At 32.8% G+C, this 19,387-nt stretch overlaps 1 protein-coding gene across 3 annotated transcripts in view; it reads left to right on the forward strand.

The window, feature by feature from the left end:
• The window catches only part of LOC138711707 (retinol-binding protein pinta-like), a 72,979-nt gene that overhangs the window by 33,212 nt on the left and 20,380 nt on the right, over positions 1 to 19,387 (forward strand). For all 3 annotated transcript variants that reach the window (XM_069842856.1, XM_069842855.1, XM_069842857.1), the window contains 2 exons: positions 1,529 to 1,762; positions 17,320 to 17,479. In XM_069842856.1, the coding sequence (XP_069698957.1) occupies positions 1,624 to 1,762; positions 17,320 to 17,479 (299 nt within the window). In that variant the 5' untranslated portion in view covers positions 1,529 to 1,623. The remainder of the gene's footprint in view (positions 1 to 1,528; positions 1,763 to 17,319; positions 17,480 to 19,387) is intronic.

Consider the following 19,387-nt stretch of genomic DNA (forward strand, 5'->3'; position numbering starts at 1 on the left):
AAAAGGAGGATAGCAATGCCAAAGGAAGCTTTTAATAGAAAAAGGAGCATCGTCTGTGGACATCTGGAAAAAGAACTGAGGAAGATACTGATGAAGTGCTTTGTGTGGAGTGTAGCATTGTATGGGCAGAAACATGGACATTACGACGAAGTGAATAGAAGTATTTTAAATGTGGATATGGAGAAGAATGGAGAGTATAAACTGGACAGACAGAATAAGAAATGAAGCTGTGTTGGAATGAGTGGGCGAAGAAAGAATGATGCTGAAACTGATCAGGAAGAGGAAAAGGAATTGGCTGGGTCACTGGCTGAGAAGAAACTGTCTACTGAAGGATGTGCTACGAGGAATGGTGAACGAGAGAAGAGTTCGGGGCAGAAGAAGATATCAAATAATTGACGATATTGTATGTATTTATTTACACTGCAAGTGAGCAAGCACCCGGTGGCAGTGGTATACACAATATAAACAATACACAATAAAATTACAATATACAATACAATTATACAATACACAATACAATTATATACACAATACAATAAGAATACACAATGCAATTTAACACAATAATTACAATTAATAATAAAACATAATATAACCTAATTTTACAATACAACCTACATATGTATAGGGCCTACATAAGTTTCAATAGTCTTTCACTTTACTCTCATCTCACTCACTGTAGTGGCACTATGACGCAATTCACTGACACTATACTGTATAACACGTTTCACTGACGCTATAGAACACATTTCATTGACGCTATAAATTATCACTGATCGGAACTATTCACTGCACTGTAAAACCATAACTTCACTGACTCACCTCGCTTCACTGATACAACAGTTCAAATAAGACAAATAATTACACCCTTATGCATACTTATAAACAGAACTACATTTAAGCTAAACATTTCTAGTCTAAGGCCCTCTTACACGCTATTTTTAAATAATTTACAATTCAAACCAAGGGAGTAACTCGTCAAGCTAAATAAATACATGTCACCTTAAAAAAATAAATGTTAATTGTCACCTTAATTTTAATTTGCACTTTATACACAACTTTTTAATTTATTCTTAAATCTCCTTAAGGAAGGACAGCCCTCAAAGATCGCTGCAGGTAGGTCATCCCAATCATTTATAGTTCTATTTAAAAATGAGAATTTACCTACATCCGTTTTCTGTTTCCTACATTTGATTTTAAAATCATGATCGTTCCTACCATAGTACGTTGGCTTTTCTAACCGAGCCGTTATGTCTACCCATGCTAAGATATATGGATCAAATGCGGAGATTAAGATGAAGGCAGAAATGGGAAATACTGGAGAATGCTGGGTTTGCAGTGAAAGAGCTGCCCTTTGGTAGAGACTATGAATTTATTTGTAGACACTAGGATGTGAGTTAACATCTCTAGCAATGAAAGTGGCTGTCTTTGTCACGCATTCTGTTGTCGGTGCGCAAAAACTCTAGCCAGTATTGTGAGGTAATGATTCACTCGTATGCAGTAAAAGCATTTCTTCTTTCTTCCTCAGGTTCCGGTGACCGCAGCGCAACTTTCGCCGAGGCTGACGCAGCTGTCCTCGAGCTCGTTTCTCCAGAGACTATCTGGGACATCTAGCAGAGCGGTATGGCGCTTCCGCCTCCCAGCAACGAGGTGGTGGAGTACGTGAGAGCCTCCACCGGGGTCAACGAGAAGCGCATCAAAGAAGCCGTCCAGCAGCTCAAAGCCTGGCTCAAGCTACAGCCGCATCTTCCGCACGACTACGGTACGTCCAATCCATCGTAATATTTCGATCAGTACACAAGTATAGTTGCTATGTAGGGATGGCAAAACTATGTATATAATTTGAAATGGTAATGGAAGTTACGGGAAATTTTATTAGTAATGATGATAATGATTTTATTCATTTCTTCATTTATTCATCTATCTATCTATCTATGTATCTATCTATCTATCTATCTATCTATCTATCTATCTATCTATCTATCTATCTATCTATCTATCTATCTATCTATCTATCTATCTATCTATCTATCTATCTATCTATCTAAACGGCATTTCTTGCAAGTTGAGAGGGCGCGAAGACATTCTTTTCCCCCTCCCTATTCCCCAGATACCGTTTGCGACCGAGCAGTAGCTGTTACTTCTTATACCTGCACCCCCTACGCTGTACACAGAACAAAATAAAATATTTAATAAAGTACACTAGGGGATATAAAATGCAGCCATACAGATGTTTGACAATGACTTGTTTCAGTATATTTTAGTGTCATTGTTATAATATTTTCAACTGGCTACTAATAAAATTAACGAATGTTGGTTTGAATGTTGGGGAGCGACACAGTGCAGATTGTCCCAGTGTGTATGTCGCAGTGCAGCAACTAGCGGTGGAGAAAACATTTATCTTTTGCCCTGAGTGGTTTGCGATTTGTTTCGTCCTTACAGTTTACTACGTAATGTTTTGTGAATGTCGGTATAGGAAATAGTGTACATAGTATAGTGTTAATTTCTTATATAAGTACATAGTTTTTTTTTTATTTAGGATTAGGACCATATTTTATCGTGGTTTGTAAATTATTTAACGAACATTATGGCTTCCAGCAGTGTTATAAAACATAAAAAAGGTAAACCAATGCGAAGTGGTCAGCAGAGATGTGTGTTGAATTTATTTCAAACGTTATGTGCTGAAAATCCAACTTACAGTTTAGAAAAGGTGGCTGAGATGACGGGAGTGGGAAAAGCAAGTGTTTATCGCATCAGAAGAGAGGCGAAGATGAATGACAATAAATTAAAGAGTCCGGTGAAATTTCGCAAAACTGTTCCAATAAGAAAAATACGACGAATTGACAAAATCAGCAATAAGATCTAGAGTTCACCAATTCTTTTTTCGTCAAGAACTGCCAACTTTAGACAAAATATTAGCTGCGGTGAACGGTGATGAAGATAATAGTGATAATAGTGATAAGATAAGACGTAAAGAGGTATGTTAATTTAAATTAATTCTTGATTTCCGCACAAAACAGATTATGAAAGTCTATAAAAATATTTCTAGTTCTAATTTTATTATAATGCATGTCATAATACAGGCTTTGTATTATAATGTTATTATTCATAATTCCACTTAAATTCACTGCATAGTACTATAATTTGTGTAGCTGAACGTAGAAACGCATTACTACTGGTTCAGTAGACCTATGCTTATTAAGATCGAAATACTTAAATTTAATATGTCAGTTGTACGCCTGTTTTAGTATTTATTTCTTCTTACGTTACAAGTAACTGTCGTATATTGAACTCATTAAATATTTTTAATATGCAAATTATTGAAATAGACAGTAATAAAAATAGAATTGACTTCTTGGTATAGACTTCCGAAATATAGATTTTGACACTTTGTGTTGTAAGTCAATTAGTCGAACGTTTTTACGACGGACTGTAGCACCTTCCTCTTCACTGACGGTAGAGAGTGTGAGTAGAGGGGAAAGCCTCTCAAGCAAACTGAAATGGGGATTATCTACCTACCTACCTACCTACCTACCTACCTACCTACCTACCTCTATCTATCTATCTATCTATCTATCTATCTATCTATCTATCTATCTATCTATCTATCTATCTATCTATCTATCTATCTATCTATCTATCTATCTATCTATCTATCTATCTATCTATCTATCTATCTATCTATCCATCCTATCTTTCTATTTATGTGCTGGACAACAGCCATTGGCCAATAAAAGTCCAGCATAGTGATACAATTAATAACATTAAAATGAACAACTATGGTACAAATTAAATACTTGAGTTAACAAAATAAAGAACATAGATTACAATAATTTATTTACAAGAATTAATACTATAAAATATTCGGAAAAGGAGTTGATTCTTACTACCAATTTGTGTATAAGGATTATGCAAATAATATTAGCAAAGACATTGCCATATTCTAATACTTCTATACATTGAATGGATCGAAATCGCCTACATATAAGTTAGCATTTTTAATACATCTGGAGACCGGGGAGGAAGATTTAGAATTTCTAATATAGAAGAGTTTGTGATGTCTCATGTCCTTCATAGGAATACGAAGGCTGACACTGTTTAAGGAAGATTGACAATTAATGTTACCTTTAAGGACCTTACATAAGAATAATTAATCGACATCATGACATCTAGCATATAGGCTTCGACATTTAAAGTGCTCGCATTTTTTATCATAGTGATACCTAAAGTTATTAGGCAGGAATCTGTACGAACATAATGAAATAAATTACCTTTGAATATTTTCCAGTTTTGCCGAATCAGAACTAGTAATAGAGTTCCAAACTACAGATGCATATTCGAGTTTCGATCTCACTAATGTATAGTATAGTATTAAAAGAGAGTCAGGTGTTGAAAAAGAATAAGTAATTGACCGAATTATTACTAACATTCTTATTGTATGGTTATAAAGTGAAAATATAATCTATTGTCAATTAATACACCGAGGTCTCTAATACAATCTTTTCTGTTAATTAATACATTTTTTAGATGATAGTTATATTTTAGTGTAGAGATTTTCCTTGAAAATGACATTACGTAAGTTTTGGATTCATTAATCACCATCCCGTTATCAACTGACCAATTAGTAATTTAATTAATGTCATCCTGAAGAAATTGACAGTTAGCAACACTGTTGATTTTTCGAAAAATTTTAAGATCGTCAGCGAATAATAATAATAATAATAATAATAATAATAATAATAATAATAATAATAATAATAATAATAATAATGATAATCAATTATGTAATAAATTACGAAATCACTTAAGCATGATTTTTAACAATTTTTCTCGTCTTAGAAATATCATCCTCTATTTTTCCTTGAGCCCACTTTACTCGCGACTTCTGTATTGTCCAGGCCTAAAGCGATTCGTTTTGTATAGGCAAAGCTGCCAATGCAGACAATCGATGACGTGGTGTAGTCGTTCGGAGGTAGGCTACATCATTAATTACCTTGAACCTCGATGAGCTGATGCGGTAGTTCCAGGAAGAGTGAAATTTTTATTCTCAACAAAATAATAACATTTCGATATAGGCCTGTCTATCAAACTTTTATCGCACAATGTAGCTAGACTACTAAGCCTTTCTTTCATGCAGCATAATGCATTTAAAATAAAATTGACTTAGAAATGGCACAGTTGTTTTGAAACTGGTATAATGAAGGACATTAACTCATCTGTAACATCCTTCACAAAATGTATGTAACATCCGTGACAGGGAAGAAACAGCTATAAAATATTTACCAATTAGGTTTTTGTGAAATAATTTGATGCCATGAGATTTGCATAGCTTTCACATGAGCAGAGACTTGAGCTTTTACACTTTTTTTTTTAATAAGGTGTAAAGTGAGTTCACAAATCTTTTAACATCCATGATGGAAGCTGTTCTTTATTTTCTGCAATAATAATAATAATAATAATAATAATAATAATAATAATAATAATAATAATAATAATAAAATAATAATAATAATAAAATTAAATTTTACTTGAAGCAAGTAAAGAGATAGGTTTGGAAGTAAATCCCGACAAGACAAAGTATATGATTATGTCTCGTGACGAGAATATTGTACGAAATGGAAATATAAATGAATCGGTGAGTTGGAAAAGGGGTCAAGTCCATCATTTTTCTAAATGGCGTTTATTGGCGATACCTGACTGCTATGTCTGTACGCATCGTTTGGTATAAGGAGGAGTCATGTCCCGTCCACAGAAGTGTGCGTTAGATTAGTATTGAGTTGGAGAAGGGGTCATGTCCAGAGTTTTTTGTCTCTCCTGAACAATTTACTTTTCAGGACATGACCCCTTTTCCAACTCAACGATTCAAATATTGGAGATTTATCCTTCGAAGAGATGAAGAAAATTCAAATATCTTGGAGCAACAGTACCAAATAATGGCACTCGGGAGGAAATTAAACACAGAATAAATATGGGAAATGCCTGTTATTATTCGGTTGAGAAGCTTTTGTCATCTAGTCTGCTGTAAAAAAAACTAAAAGTTAGAATTTATAAAACAGTTATATTACCGGTTGTTCTGTATGGTTGTGAAACTTGGACTCTCACTTTGAGAGAGGAACAGGGATTAAGGGTATTTGAGAATAAGGTTCTTAGGAAAATATTTGGGGCTAAGAGGGATGAAGATACACGAGAATGGAGAAAGTTACACAACGCAGAACTGCACGCATTGTATTCTTCACCTGACATAATTAGGAACATAAAATCCAGACGTTTGAGAAGGGCAGGGCATATAGCACATATGGGAGAATCCAGAAATTCATATAGAGTGTTAGTTGGGAGACCGGAGGGAAAAGACCTTTGGGGAAGCCGAGACGTAGATGGGAGGATACTATTAAAATGGATTTGAGGGAGATGGGTTATGATGATAGAGACTGGATTAATCTTGCACAGGATAGGGACCGATGGCGGGCTTATGTGAGGGCGGCAATGAATCTCCGGGTTCCTTAAAAGCCATTTGTAAGTAATAATAATAATAATAATAATAATAATAATAATAATAATAATAATAATAATAATAATAATAATAATAATAATAATTTCAAACAATTTTTCTGTAAAATGATACTCATCTTCTAAATCATATGTGATTATAAAAATCGATAAAAGTCATTTGATTTTCAATATGTAGAGTATCAAAATAATAAAATTGTAAATTATATCTGATTATAAAAATCAATAAAAGTCATTTGATTTTCAATATATAGAGTTTAAAATTAGTAAAACTGTAATCAAACCAAGAGAAATTAAATCACTACCAAACAGTTAAATTAAGTTACCACAATAAAATAAACCAGACATAGAAAATATAAATATAAAACATAAAAGGAATATTAACGACTGAATTATTCACCAACAATTACCGGATAAACATAAAGGGGTTAAAAAAAATAAAATATATTAAAAATTTTAACACTCCAATATAACATCAACTGGAATGGCTTTTAAGTTTGATTAGAGAAATATTTTAGGTTAACGTTTAAATATTTTGGACCTACTTCATGGAAAATCCCATGTGTCTTATTTTCTTATTTTTGTCAACACTTGAATTCCTTAGTATGATGGAAGACCAACAAAAGTTATATTGTAAATCGACCTACAACAAAGGTTTTCCTCTAGGTTACGACCCATCCTTTCTTTGGGAAAGAGTTCCTTAGCGCCATTTTTCCTTTTCCTTTTTATACAAATAGAATTACTCTCTCTCTCTCTTTATTTTTAAGGCGTTATCATTAAACTCAAATAATATCTTGAATAATTTTCGGACTAAATACAATTTTGTACACGAAAACAGAGAACAAACCTCCAATGCACAGAGCTCAAACTTATCTCAGTAAGTGCTCCTAACTTCCTCCACGAATCCTCTCTGTGACAAAGGATAGTCCTTTACAGGTAGACTGTAATAGGATTATGATTGGTTACCCCTAGCAACCGGATTATCACTCTTTGTAGCGTAAAGAATCTGACTAATGGGATGAAAACAACTACAGTACACATGGACTAGTAGAAATAACTGGAGAGTCGTGAAGGATAAAAATGATAATTCGAGCACACAGACTAGAGCGTCTCTTTCCTTCTAACAAAAAGCTTATTACAGCTTTTTTTTTTTTTTTTGGACTAAACGATTTTAGAAAATATACTATTTATATCGTTTAATTTTCTACTTTTCTTGGTATAAAAATATTCTGGAACTGGTTTTGAATGACTTATCATTTTATTTTTCTAAAATTATTTAACTTTATTCGTATTAGTGTGGAGTATGAATGTGCTCATAACAGACCGAGGGACGGACGTTAAATATCATATTTTTCTCTTCAAAATTCTTATGTTGTTAAATTTAGTAGTATTACTAGTATTTATTTATTTAACCTGGTAGAGATAAGGCCATCAGGCTTTCTCTGCCCCTCTACCAGGAGGTTCCAACTATAATATGGAGAATAAAATTACAATTAGTATCAAATTTACAATTACGATTACAAATAAAATTACAATTAGTATTAAATTTACAATTACAATAAAATCAAAGTACCGAAAGATTACCTGACTAATTAAAGCTAGATAATTTATCATAGAAAAACAAAGAATATTTTATATTTACTGAATTACAAATTAAATCTAGAATAACAAAATTGTATAGTGATGAAATTACTGGATATTGAGATATTTTGTGATAGATTAAGGAAACTATTTACAAGAAATCAATTACTGACCAAGTGCCTAGTAAGTTTGCGTTTGAATTGAATTTTATTTCGACAGTCCCTGATGCTAGCAGATAGCGAATTCCAGAGTCTTGGCAGGGCTATTGTGAAAGAGGATGAGTATGAGGAGGTGCGATGGGATGGTATTGTTAGTATTGTTTCATGGCGAGAGCGTGTGCTCAGATTGTGGTAGGAAGAAAGGTAAGTGAAGCGAGACGACAGGTACGAAGGAATAGAAGAGTTCAAGATTTCGAAGAGAAAGAGAAGTGAATGTAAATTTATTTTCTTATCTAGTTTAAGCCAACCTATTGCTTCCAGGGATGGGGTAATATGATCATATTTACGAACATTGCTTACAAAGCGTACACACAAATTATGAGCACGTTGAAGTTTCGTTTTGTTGTCACTGGAGAGGTCAGTCAGTAAAATGTCAGCATAGTCAAAATAGGGAAATACAAGTGTCTGCACAAGGGACTTTTTTAAGCAAGAGGGAAGATGAACATTTATCCTTTTTAGCACATGGATAATAGAATATACTTTTCTGCAGGTTTCTGTGATTTGCATGTCCCAGTGTAAATGTGTAAACTTGTAATTATCTTTGAAATGAATATAAACTGTTTACGTTATTATATCAGAAGAATGTCAACTTAAATCAGCGGGGTCTAATTTTGTACTTATGCCTTTTACTGAGAGCGGTAACCCGCCAAGTCTAGTAACGTATGGCAGGCTTCGTATGTAACCAGTGGCGGCTAGGTACAAACGAAAGGTATCATCTTAGACACAAATTATGATCGGCAGCCATAGGCAAAGTGCCCTTCGGAAAATTTCGTGTGCCTTCGTGAGAACTTAGTTTCACACGTGAACGAATGTATTATGCGGCGAGAGAGTTTCAATAATTTGTTGTCAACGTTTCAAATTACTCACTTTAAGAACACGCAACTGTTACGTCGAAACTCAGGGGTCACGTGACGGCTTAGTAAAAAAGAGGGTACGAGTGCAAGACTCGGCTCTGTTTTCCTTTGTTGTTCTTTCCGTTTATAAATCAAGTATTATAAATAATTTAGAACAAAGATATATTCAAGAGGTAAATTAGAAGCAAAATAAACATTCTTTACCTCGTATGAAATAGGCGCTGCCCAAAGGTGAACTAAAGAGAAATTCAGGCTACAAGAGATCGCTAATTTTTTTGTGTCGCAAGAGTGTACATTCCAACAGTCGAAATTAAATAATCCCCGTATTCATTCCAATCTGTATTCTGTGGGCTGCAAAATATTAAAAGCCTACAAAATATGATATACACATCTTAAACTATAAACTTCAAAATGTATGTTACAATATAAGAAACAAAATCAAAATATTACGTTATTAGGAAACAGACTGCAACAAAACAAATCCATCAAATGTATAAATTCACTCATCATTATTCCACACGACTAATGTGTTTATGATGATTAATTCAACCATTCTGATTGTGATTATGATGATTAATTAAACCATTGTGATTGTGATTATGATGATTAATTCAAACATTCTGATTGTGATTATGATGATTAATTCAACTATTGTGATTGTGTTTATGATGATTAATTAAACCATTGTGATTGAGATTATGATGATTAATTCAACCATTCTGATTGTGATTATGATGATTAATTCAACTATTGTGATTGTGTTTATGATGATTAATTCAACCATTGTGATTGTGATTATGATGATTAATTCAACTATTGTGATTGTGTTTATGATGATTAATTCACCATTCTGATTGTGATTATGATGATTAATTCAACCATTCTGATTGTGATTATGATGATTAATTCAACCATTCTGATTGTGATTATGATGATTAATTCAACCATTGTGATTGTGTTTATGATGATTAATTCAACCATTGTGATTATGATGATTAATTCAACCATTGTGATTGTGTTTATGATGATTAATTCAACCATTGTGATTGTGATTATGATGATTAATCCAACCATTGTGATTGTGATTACGATGGTTACTTCAACCATTGTGATTGTGTTTATGATGATTAATTCAACCATTCTGATTGTGATTATGATGATTAATTCAACCATTGTGATCGTGTTTATGATGATTAATTCAACCATTCTGATTGTGATTGTGATGATTAATTCAACCATTCTGATTGTGATGATGATGATTAATTCAACCATTCCGATTGTGATTATGATGATTAATTCAACCATTCTGATTGTGATTATGATGATTAATTCAACTATTGTGATTGTGTTTATGATGATTAATTCAACCATTCTGATTGTGATTATGATGATTAATTCAACCATTCTGATTGTGATTATGATGATTAATTCAACTATTGTGAGTCTGTTAATGATGATTAATTCAACCATTGTTATTGTGATTATGATGATTAATTCAAATATTATGATTGTGTTTATGATGATTAATTCACCATTCTGATTGTGATTATGATGATTAATTCAACCATTGTGATTGTGTTTATGATGATTAATTCAACCATTCTGATTGTGATTATGATGATTAATTCAACCATTGTGATTGTGATTATGATGATTAATTCAACCATTGTGATTGTGTTTATGATGATTAATTCAATCATTCCGATTGTGATTATGATGATTAATTCAACCATTCTGATTGTGATTATGATGATTCGTTCAACCATTGTGATTGTGTTTATGATGATTAATTCAACCAATCTGATTGTGATTATGATAATTAATCCAACCATTCTGATTGTGATTATGATGATTAATTCAACCATTATGATTGTGTTTATGATGATTAATTCAACCATTCTGAGTGTAATTATGATGATTTATTCAACCATTCCGATTGTGATTATGATGATTAATTCAACCATTGTGATTGTGATTATGATGATTAATTCAACCATTGTGATTGTGTTTATGATGATTAATTCAACCATTGTGATTGTGATTATGATGATTAATTCAACCATTCCGATTGTGTTTATGATGATTAATTCAACCATTCCGATTGTGATTATGATGATTAATTCAACCATTGTGATCGTGTTTATGATGATTAATTCAACCATTCTGATTGTGATTGTGATGATTAATTCAACCATTCTGATTGTGATGATGATGATTAATTCAACTACTGTGATTATGATGACTGATTCAACTATTTTGATTATGATGATTAATTAAACTATTGAGATTGTGATTATGATGATTAATTCAACTACTGACATTGCGATTATGATGATTGATTCAACTATTTTGATTATGACGATTAATTCAACTACTGAGATTATGATTATGATGATTAATTCAACTATTGTGATTATGATGATTAATTCAACTACTGTGATTATGATGATTGATTCAACTATTTTGATTATGATGATTAATTCAACTACTGAGATTGTAATTATGATGATTAATTCAACTACTGACATTGTGATTATGATGATTAATTCAACTACTGTGATTATGATGATTGATTCAACTATTGAGATTGTGATTATGATGATTAATTCAACTACTGACATTGTGATTATGATGATTAATTCAACTACTGTGATTATGATGATTGATTCAACTATTCTGATTATGATTATTAATTCAACTATTGAGATTGTGATTATGATTATTAATTCCACTATTGACATTGTGATTATGATTATTAATTCAACTATTTTGATTATGGTAATTAATTCAACTTTTGAGATTGTGATGATTAATTCAACTATTGTGATTATGATGATTAATTCAACTATTGAGATTGTGATTATGATTATTAATTCAACTATTGTGATTAAGATGATTAATTCAACTATTTTGATTATGACGATTAATTTAACTATTGACATTGTGATTATGATTATTAATTCAACTATTTTGATTATGATAATTAATTCAACTTTTGAGATTATGATGATTAATTCAACTATTGTGATTGTGATTATTAATTCAACTATTTTGATTATGATTATTAATTCAACTATTCTGATTATGATGATTAATTCAACTATTGTGATCATGATGATTAATTCAACTATTGTGACAGGGCAGCAGGAACTATTGTGAATCATTATAGTTTAATTGTTATATTATAGGACTTTGATTATTGTTTCTTTGTTTCTCAGGACTTTTTGTTATATCATTATAAAAAGCTACATTAACGTGCACTGTTGAAAAATTAAGCAACAAAACTCGTTTAAAGTCACATTTTTGGTTCATAAATTCAGGCAACATCAGCGTTTTAAACTTAAAAATGTCATTTACTCAAAACTATCAAAATGTGATTTTGATTGTTCTCTCTGTGTACTCTTCATACGGATTTCACCGTTCGCAGTTCAACTTCAACCTTTTATATCTTCTAAACTACTTCACATGTATTAGTCATGTCTGGCTTGCAATTCTTTAAATGTAAAAATGAGTGGGAGGCCTATAATATAAAATTATTAATATTACTATTTTCACACGTATAAGTAATCACTTTGAACTTCATACGTATAAAATGTTGATATCAAGAAAATCTTTGTAGGCTACGGAATTCCTCAAGGATCAATATTAGGTCCCCTACTTTTTCTAGTGTTTATAAATGATCTTGTCCCCCTAATAAAAGATGTAGGTCATCCCATATCATTTGCAGATGACAGAAGCATAATAATTACAGCCAATAACTCCAACACATTCCAATCTTCAACAGAGGAAATTCTCTTCAAAATATGTGACTGGTTCTCAGTCAATAAACCGGTATTGGATTGTAACGAAACTAACATAATTCAATTTAAATACTGTCCAAATTCAACTTTTAAAATTTCTACCGCAATAATTAACAATAGATCCCCATTAGAGACAACAATAACCAAATTTCTTGGCTTAAAAATCGATAATGTGTTAAATTGGAAAAATCATATTAAAGAAATTACCCCCAAATTAAATTCTGCTTGTTTTGCTATTAGATCTATACAAAAGATAGTAAATATCAATACCTTAAAAACAATATACTTTACATACTTCCACTTTATAATGTGTTTTGGAATAATATTCTGGGGAAATTCCACAGATGGTAACAGTAAATTCCTATTACAAAAAAGAGTAATTAGAATAATAGTAGGTTCCAAATCTTGGGAATCGTGTAGGACTATTTTCAAAAGACTACAAATAATGCCCATGTCTTGTCAGTATGTCTTTTCATTAATAATCTTCCTCGTCTGTAATGGCGAAATCTTTGTAACTAATTCAACAGTTCATAGCATAAATACACGTCAAAATGACTTTCATACTCCATCGGCAAGTCTATCGTGCTATTAAAAAGGAGTGAGTTATATGGCAGTAAAAATTTTTAATAGCCTCCCTATCGATATAAAAAATGAAACTCAAAACATAAGATTATTTAGGGCCAAATTAAAGAAGTACCTAATTTCTCACGTCTTCTATGCTATAGGTGAATCCATGAGATTCAATAACGCTTCACGAAATTGATACTAAAACTTTGTGTTGTACTAGTAGACTGTATTGTAAATCTCGTCTGTATATATTTCATCTAGACTGTGACTATAAATTATGACTTTATAATAGTATTAAGTTTTTTGACTTGTTCAATATTCTAGCTGTGAAGCAATGTATGAATACCATGGAATGTTAATAAATACAATACAGTACAATACAACACAATACGATCAATAGAGAAAAGAGTCCTTACATTATTCTGATGAAAAAGTGAATTTCAGACTAAGTGGTATTGTCATAATCGACATCATATCATTTCAATCATGAACCATCATTGAAGTCTTGTACACACAAACATTGTTACCATTACACCATGATTTCCCTCTAGCCATGGGTAGGGCCTATTTGTTTCGATATAAGTTCCACATCTATTTAAGCTATGTAAACTAAAAGGACAAATCAAAACCATCCGTCAATATTGCTCTTTCTAAATCAGTGCCCTCGCGGAAAACATTGCAATGTATGGAACTAAAATTTTCTGTTATTACTGGTGAAATAGCAATTTATTATATTCAACGTTGTAATAACATACAGTACTGTATCATGAGCGAATATGTAAGGTCTGAAAATAATTAACGCGAGAATACAAATATTACATTAATGAATAAAGAGAGTAAGTAAACATTAGACTCGCTGTGAGCAGAAAAACAAATAAAGTAAGTTTAATTTACGTATTATACCTATACAGTGTGTCCCATAAGATTTGGGACACACTCATAACTAGCGTAGGCCTAATTTATTATATGTAAAAATAGTTTTGTCTTCACTTTATAGCAGTGATGTCAAAGCAAGCGCATTTTTCTGACCTTGACGTCGTGCGCGGCCATCAAGCGCTAAATATGGAAAGAGGAAGGGTTGTGTATATGAATAAGCAGCCTGTTGGGTTAAGAAAACAGTGGTGCACAAACTTCAAACGGAACGTGAAATTTTGTGTCGGTATTTTTATATGGCTTCGTTCTGCGAGTTGTGTGGATATAAAGGGAAAAGTTGAGACGGTGTCGGGTGGAGTTCCCGGGTAGCTCAGTGGTAGAGCGCTGGTACGTTCAACCAGAGGTCCCGGGATCGATACCCGGCCCCGGAACAATTTTTCCCTTGAAATTATTCAAATCTGCTTTACAGGGAGCTTCACCTGAAAGACTAGATTTGCAAAATATACACGTTACTGTGTACGTTAACAGAAAACCACAATTCCAAGTCACACAGAGATTGTGTGCACTCGTTGTGGGTCTCTGGCGTTTCGTCAGCCCACGCGAGTTGTGTGGATATAAAGGGAAAAGTTGAGACGGTGTCGGGTGGAGTTCCCGAGTAGCTCAGTGGTAGAGCGCTGGTACGTTCAACCAGAGGTCCCGGGATCGATACCCGGCCCCGGAACAATTTTTCCCTTGAAATTATTCAAATCTGCTTTACAGGGAGCTTCACCTGAAAGACTAGATTTGCAAAATATACACGTTACTGTGTACGTTAACAGAAAACCACAATTCCAAGTCACACAGAGATTGTGTGCACTCGTTGTGGGTCTCTGGCGTTTCGTCAGCCCACGCGAGTTGTGTGGATATAAAGGGAAAAGTTGAGACGGTGTCGGGTGGAGTTCCCGAGTAGCTCAGTGGTAGAGCGCTGGTACGTTTAACCAGAGGTCCCGGGATCGATACCCGGCCCCGGAACAATTTTTCCCTTGAAATTATTCAAATCTGCTTTACAGGGAGCTTCACCTGAAAGACTAGATTTGCAAAATATACACGTTACTGTGTACGTTAACAGAAAACCACAATTCCAAGTCACACAGAGATTGTGTGCACTCGTTGTGGGTCTCTGGCGTTTCGTCAGCCCACGCGAGTTGTGTGGATATAAAGGGAAAAGTTGAGACGGTGTCGGGTGGAGTTCCCGAGTAGCTCAGTGGTAGAGCGCTGGTACGTTCAACCAGAGGTCCCGGGATCGATACCCGGCCCCGGAACAATTTTTCCCTTGAAATTATTCAAATCTGCTTTACAGGGAGCTTCACCTGAAAGACTAGATTTGCATTATCTATATTGTCTGTAAAACAAAAGTACTAACACTGATTTTCTTAATATTGCACTTGTGTTTTAAATCTTAATAACATAATAGAGAGTTAAGAAGAAATATATTCACTTAAATTCCAGAGTAGTATAATATTATACTGTATTAAGTGTATGAAACACATCATTCATAAAGAAAGTGACATTCCAAAGAAAGAGATTGAGTATGACATGATAAGTTGGGATTTATATTGATTGTATCTTTAGCCTTACAAAAGTAATCAATAAACTAATCAAAACAATATTACAGTACAAAGCAAAGTTTCTTGTTTATGTTAGTTAATTAGATTGGATACAATTAATTATGATACTTAATCATTTAAAGTTTGTGTGGCTTTACTTAGTTTATATGTATTTTCTCTGTCTTTATTTCTTGTGTAGCTTTACTTTGTATTTTTTTCTGTTTATTTCTATTATTATATTGTATTCCTGGTGTTGTGGAAGAGAAGGCCTGATGGCCTTAACTACACCAGAATAAATAAATAAATAAATAAATAAATAAATAAATAAATAAATAAATAAATAAATAAATAAATAGGTAAATAAATATATATATATATACAGATAAATAAATAAGTTAATAAATAAATAAACAAATAAATAAATAAATAAATAAACAGTAACAGGAAGCAGCAGGGACCTCGTCCAGCATCTTCAAAAATATTTATTCCCATTTTCTTCCTCACTCTTTTTACGATTACTAGCAAATATTAAACAGAAAGACAGCGTATTCCGAATCTCACCGGTCCGGTGGCATCAATGACGTCACGTTGCAACGAAAATAAGGAACAAAACTGCTGGAAGAATCGATGCTGTCATGGCGACTGTGTAAGTGGTTATCTGTGCTACGCTAGCAAAATTTTGCGAAATTTCCGTACTGCCATCTCGTTGAAATAAAAGAGATCATAATCAACTTATTTCTTGAACCGGTAGTAATAACTGGTCCGTTGACATGTTCGCTCATAAGCCATTAACATATTGTTTTTACGTTGTGCTCATTACAAACAATACAGCAGAACACACCGCCATGACACAACAGTGCACGATGTCATTCGTCTGCTAATTCCCGCCCTATACAAGAACCAATCAGATTCACTGATGACGGCTGATGGAGCCTGCCACCACTTCTGCAAGTTGATGGCACCGATGCGACACCGGTGGAGCATCAATGACGTCATCGGTGGAATTCGGAACACCGTGATGCCATCGGATTGCTCACCGGTGAAATTCGGAATACGCTCAGAGGCACCACCTTCTTATGCGGTTAGCACAGGACAAAGCCTTCGCTAAAGATGAACAAGAACGAACACAAGAAAGTGGACATAAATTCAGAGATATGGAAGCAAGCTTGATTTCCTCCTCCGTACCGGAAATGGAGCCCAGGTTTACTGCTATATTATAAGGGATCTGATTATCGACTGTGATTACCTACAAGTAGTTCCCAGAAGAGAAACCATATTGTCTTGCTTGAGTTGAAAACACTAAGTTACTAAACCGATTTCTCTTCTGTTGCAGATGAAGGACGACTGGAGCGCCGCTACATCTGGTGCAAGGCGAGCATTGAGAGAACCAAGTCCTCCCTGGATATGTACTACACATTGAGAAATGCTGTGCCCGATATCCTCTCGAACAGAGACCCTCTGAAGCCTTGGTTCGAACAGATTACAAGTCTCTCGCAAGTATCTACCCCGCAAAAGTGCTAATCATGTATTATTATAATTTTTCTATATCGTAAAAAGTACTTGTATTTTTTTTTATGTATGGTACTATAGGTTGGGGTGCAACTTGTAAATCTAACCTTTATCCGTTAATTTTACTACAGAAAATAGTATTAAACATTTGTTTAAAAAAGCAGAAAGATTACCCAACTGAATTGTTGTTTAAACATTTCGAAGTTTTCAACATTAAACGAAATAATGTATTATTTCATTTCATTAAAATATTTTCATAGAAATTGTAATAACTTTGAAAGGTGTATACATAAATATCGAACTAAAAATATGAATTCTCTGCGTTTGTCTGAACCAAAATGTAAAACCAATGCAGCTTTTTATCATAGCATGAGTCAAGGTCTCAGATTATTAAACAAATTTTATTCCAATATTATTTTAACTACGAATCCTATCCAAATTAATAAAAAATAAAAAAAAATGTATTGGATTTGTAGTTTGGGTTTAAACATATTAAACACTATTTAATCCGTATTCAGTCTCAATTTTAATTTTATTTTTGTCAGTATTGGAATCCCCTCCTGAGCACGAGTCTTACTCATTCAGGAGTGGGCTAGTTTATCTTTCATTGTATTTATTAATTTGTATTCATTTCAAACTTACTAGCAATAAGAATAAATAAATAAATAAATAAATAAATAAATAAATAAATAAATAAATAAATAAATAAATAAATAAACAAATAAGTAAATAAATAAATAAGTAAATAAATAAATAACTACGTAAGTAAGTAAGCATATAAGTAAGTAAGTACGTAAGTAAGTAATTAAGTAAATAGGTAAGTAAATAAATAAATAAATAAAATGAATTTCTAGTGAGCTGTATTGTCAATTTAAATACTTGAATTTATAGGGTGAGTTTTTAGTCGACCGACAAACTTCAGGGGGTGATTCCTGACTGAAAATGAAGCACAAAAGTTCATATTATCACCTTGTGTCCGGTAATGCATAGTTTCCACGGAAGATAGCACTGACGACTGCAAGTTATGTCGTCAGTGCCATCTATGTATTTCCGGACGCAAGGTTATATGAACTTTTGTGCTCCATTTTCAGTCGGGAATAATCCCCTGAAGTTTGTCGGTCGACTTAAAACTCCCCCTGAATAGTTCAATAATTTAAAACTACATCCATCAGCTGTTAACGATATGTAAGAAAGCATTAAGGCTATGAAACTGTAAAATTTCTAACTTCTACATTTATACACCAATTAGTCTGAAACTTTTACCACATATTTCTTGTAATGTGGACGTGCAATAAATTACACAAATTTTTTTGATATTCCAATTAGCTCAAGCTTAGTTATAATTAATTTTTGTTCTTTTTTAAATACTGGATTATAACTGTCCCAATTTTCAAAGCTCACATAATTTTCCTTTAAATTCACATTTAATTTATTCCTGATAGATATATGTAAAATATGACACATGGTTTTCATATTTTTTTGAATTACTTTATGAGAAAAAATATTTACTTTTTAATTGTTAACTTTCCAATTTTTTAAAACTTACCACATCCTCAAGCATGGTGATTTGAATACTTTCAATAGGAGAAGAAAACACATGTCAATTTAATTCACATGCTTTTGTGGATTTTTGTGTAAAATTTGACTGAAATTGGAAAAAGCAGCTTTCATTAGACCATTTTTAATGTTAAAAAATGTTGAAAGTTGGAAAATCGAGAAAACGAATATCGAAGTATAGCATGCATATGATATATAAACTATCGATATCCTCTCTCCCTATACAGGTCTACCACACATATTTGTTTCCTACATAACTGCGCGAAATATGAAAAATAAAATTAGTTGGAATGAAGAACAAAGTCCGTCAGAATGACAGCTGAATGTCAATTTAA

Source organism: Periplaneta americana, chromosome 13 (genome assembly GCF_040183065.1).
Source record: "Periplaneta americana isolate PAMFEO1 chromosome 13, P.americana_PAMFEO1_priV1, whole genome shotgun sequence".
Lineage (NCBI taxonomy): Eukaryota > Metazoa > Arthropoda > Insecta > Blattodea > Blattidae > Periplaneta > Periplaneta americana.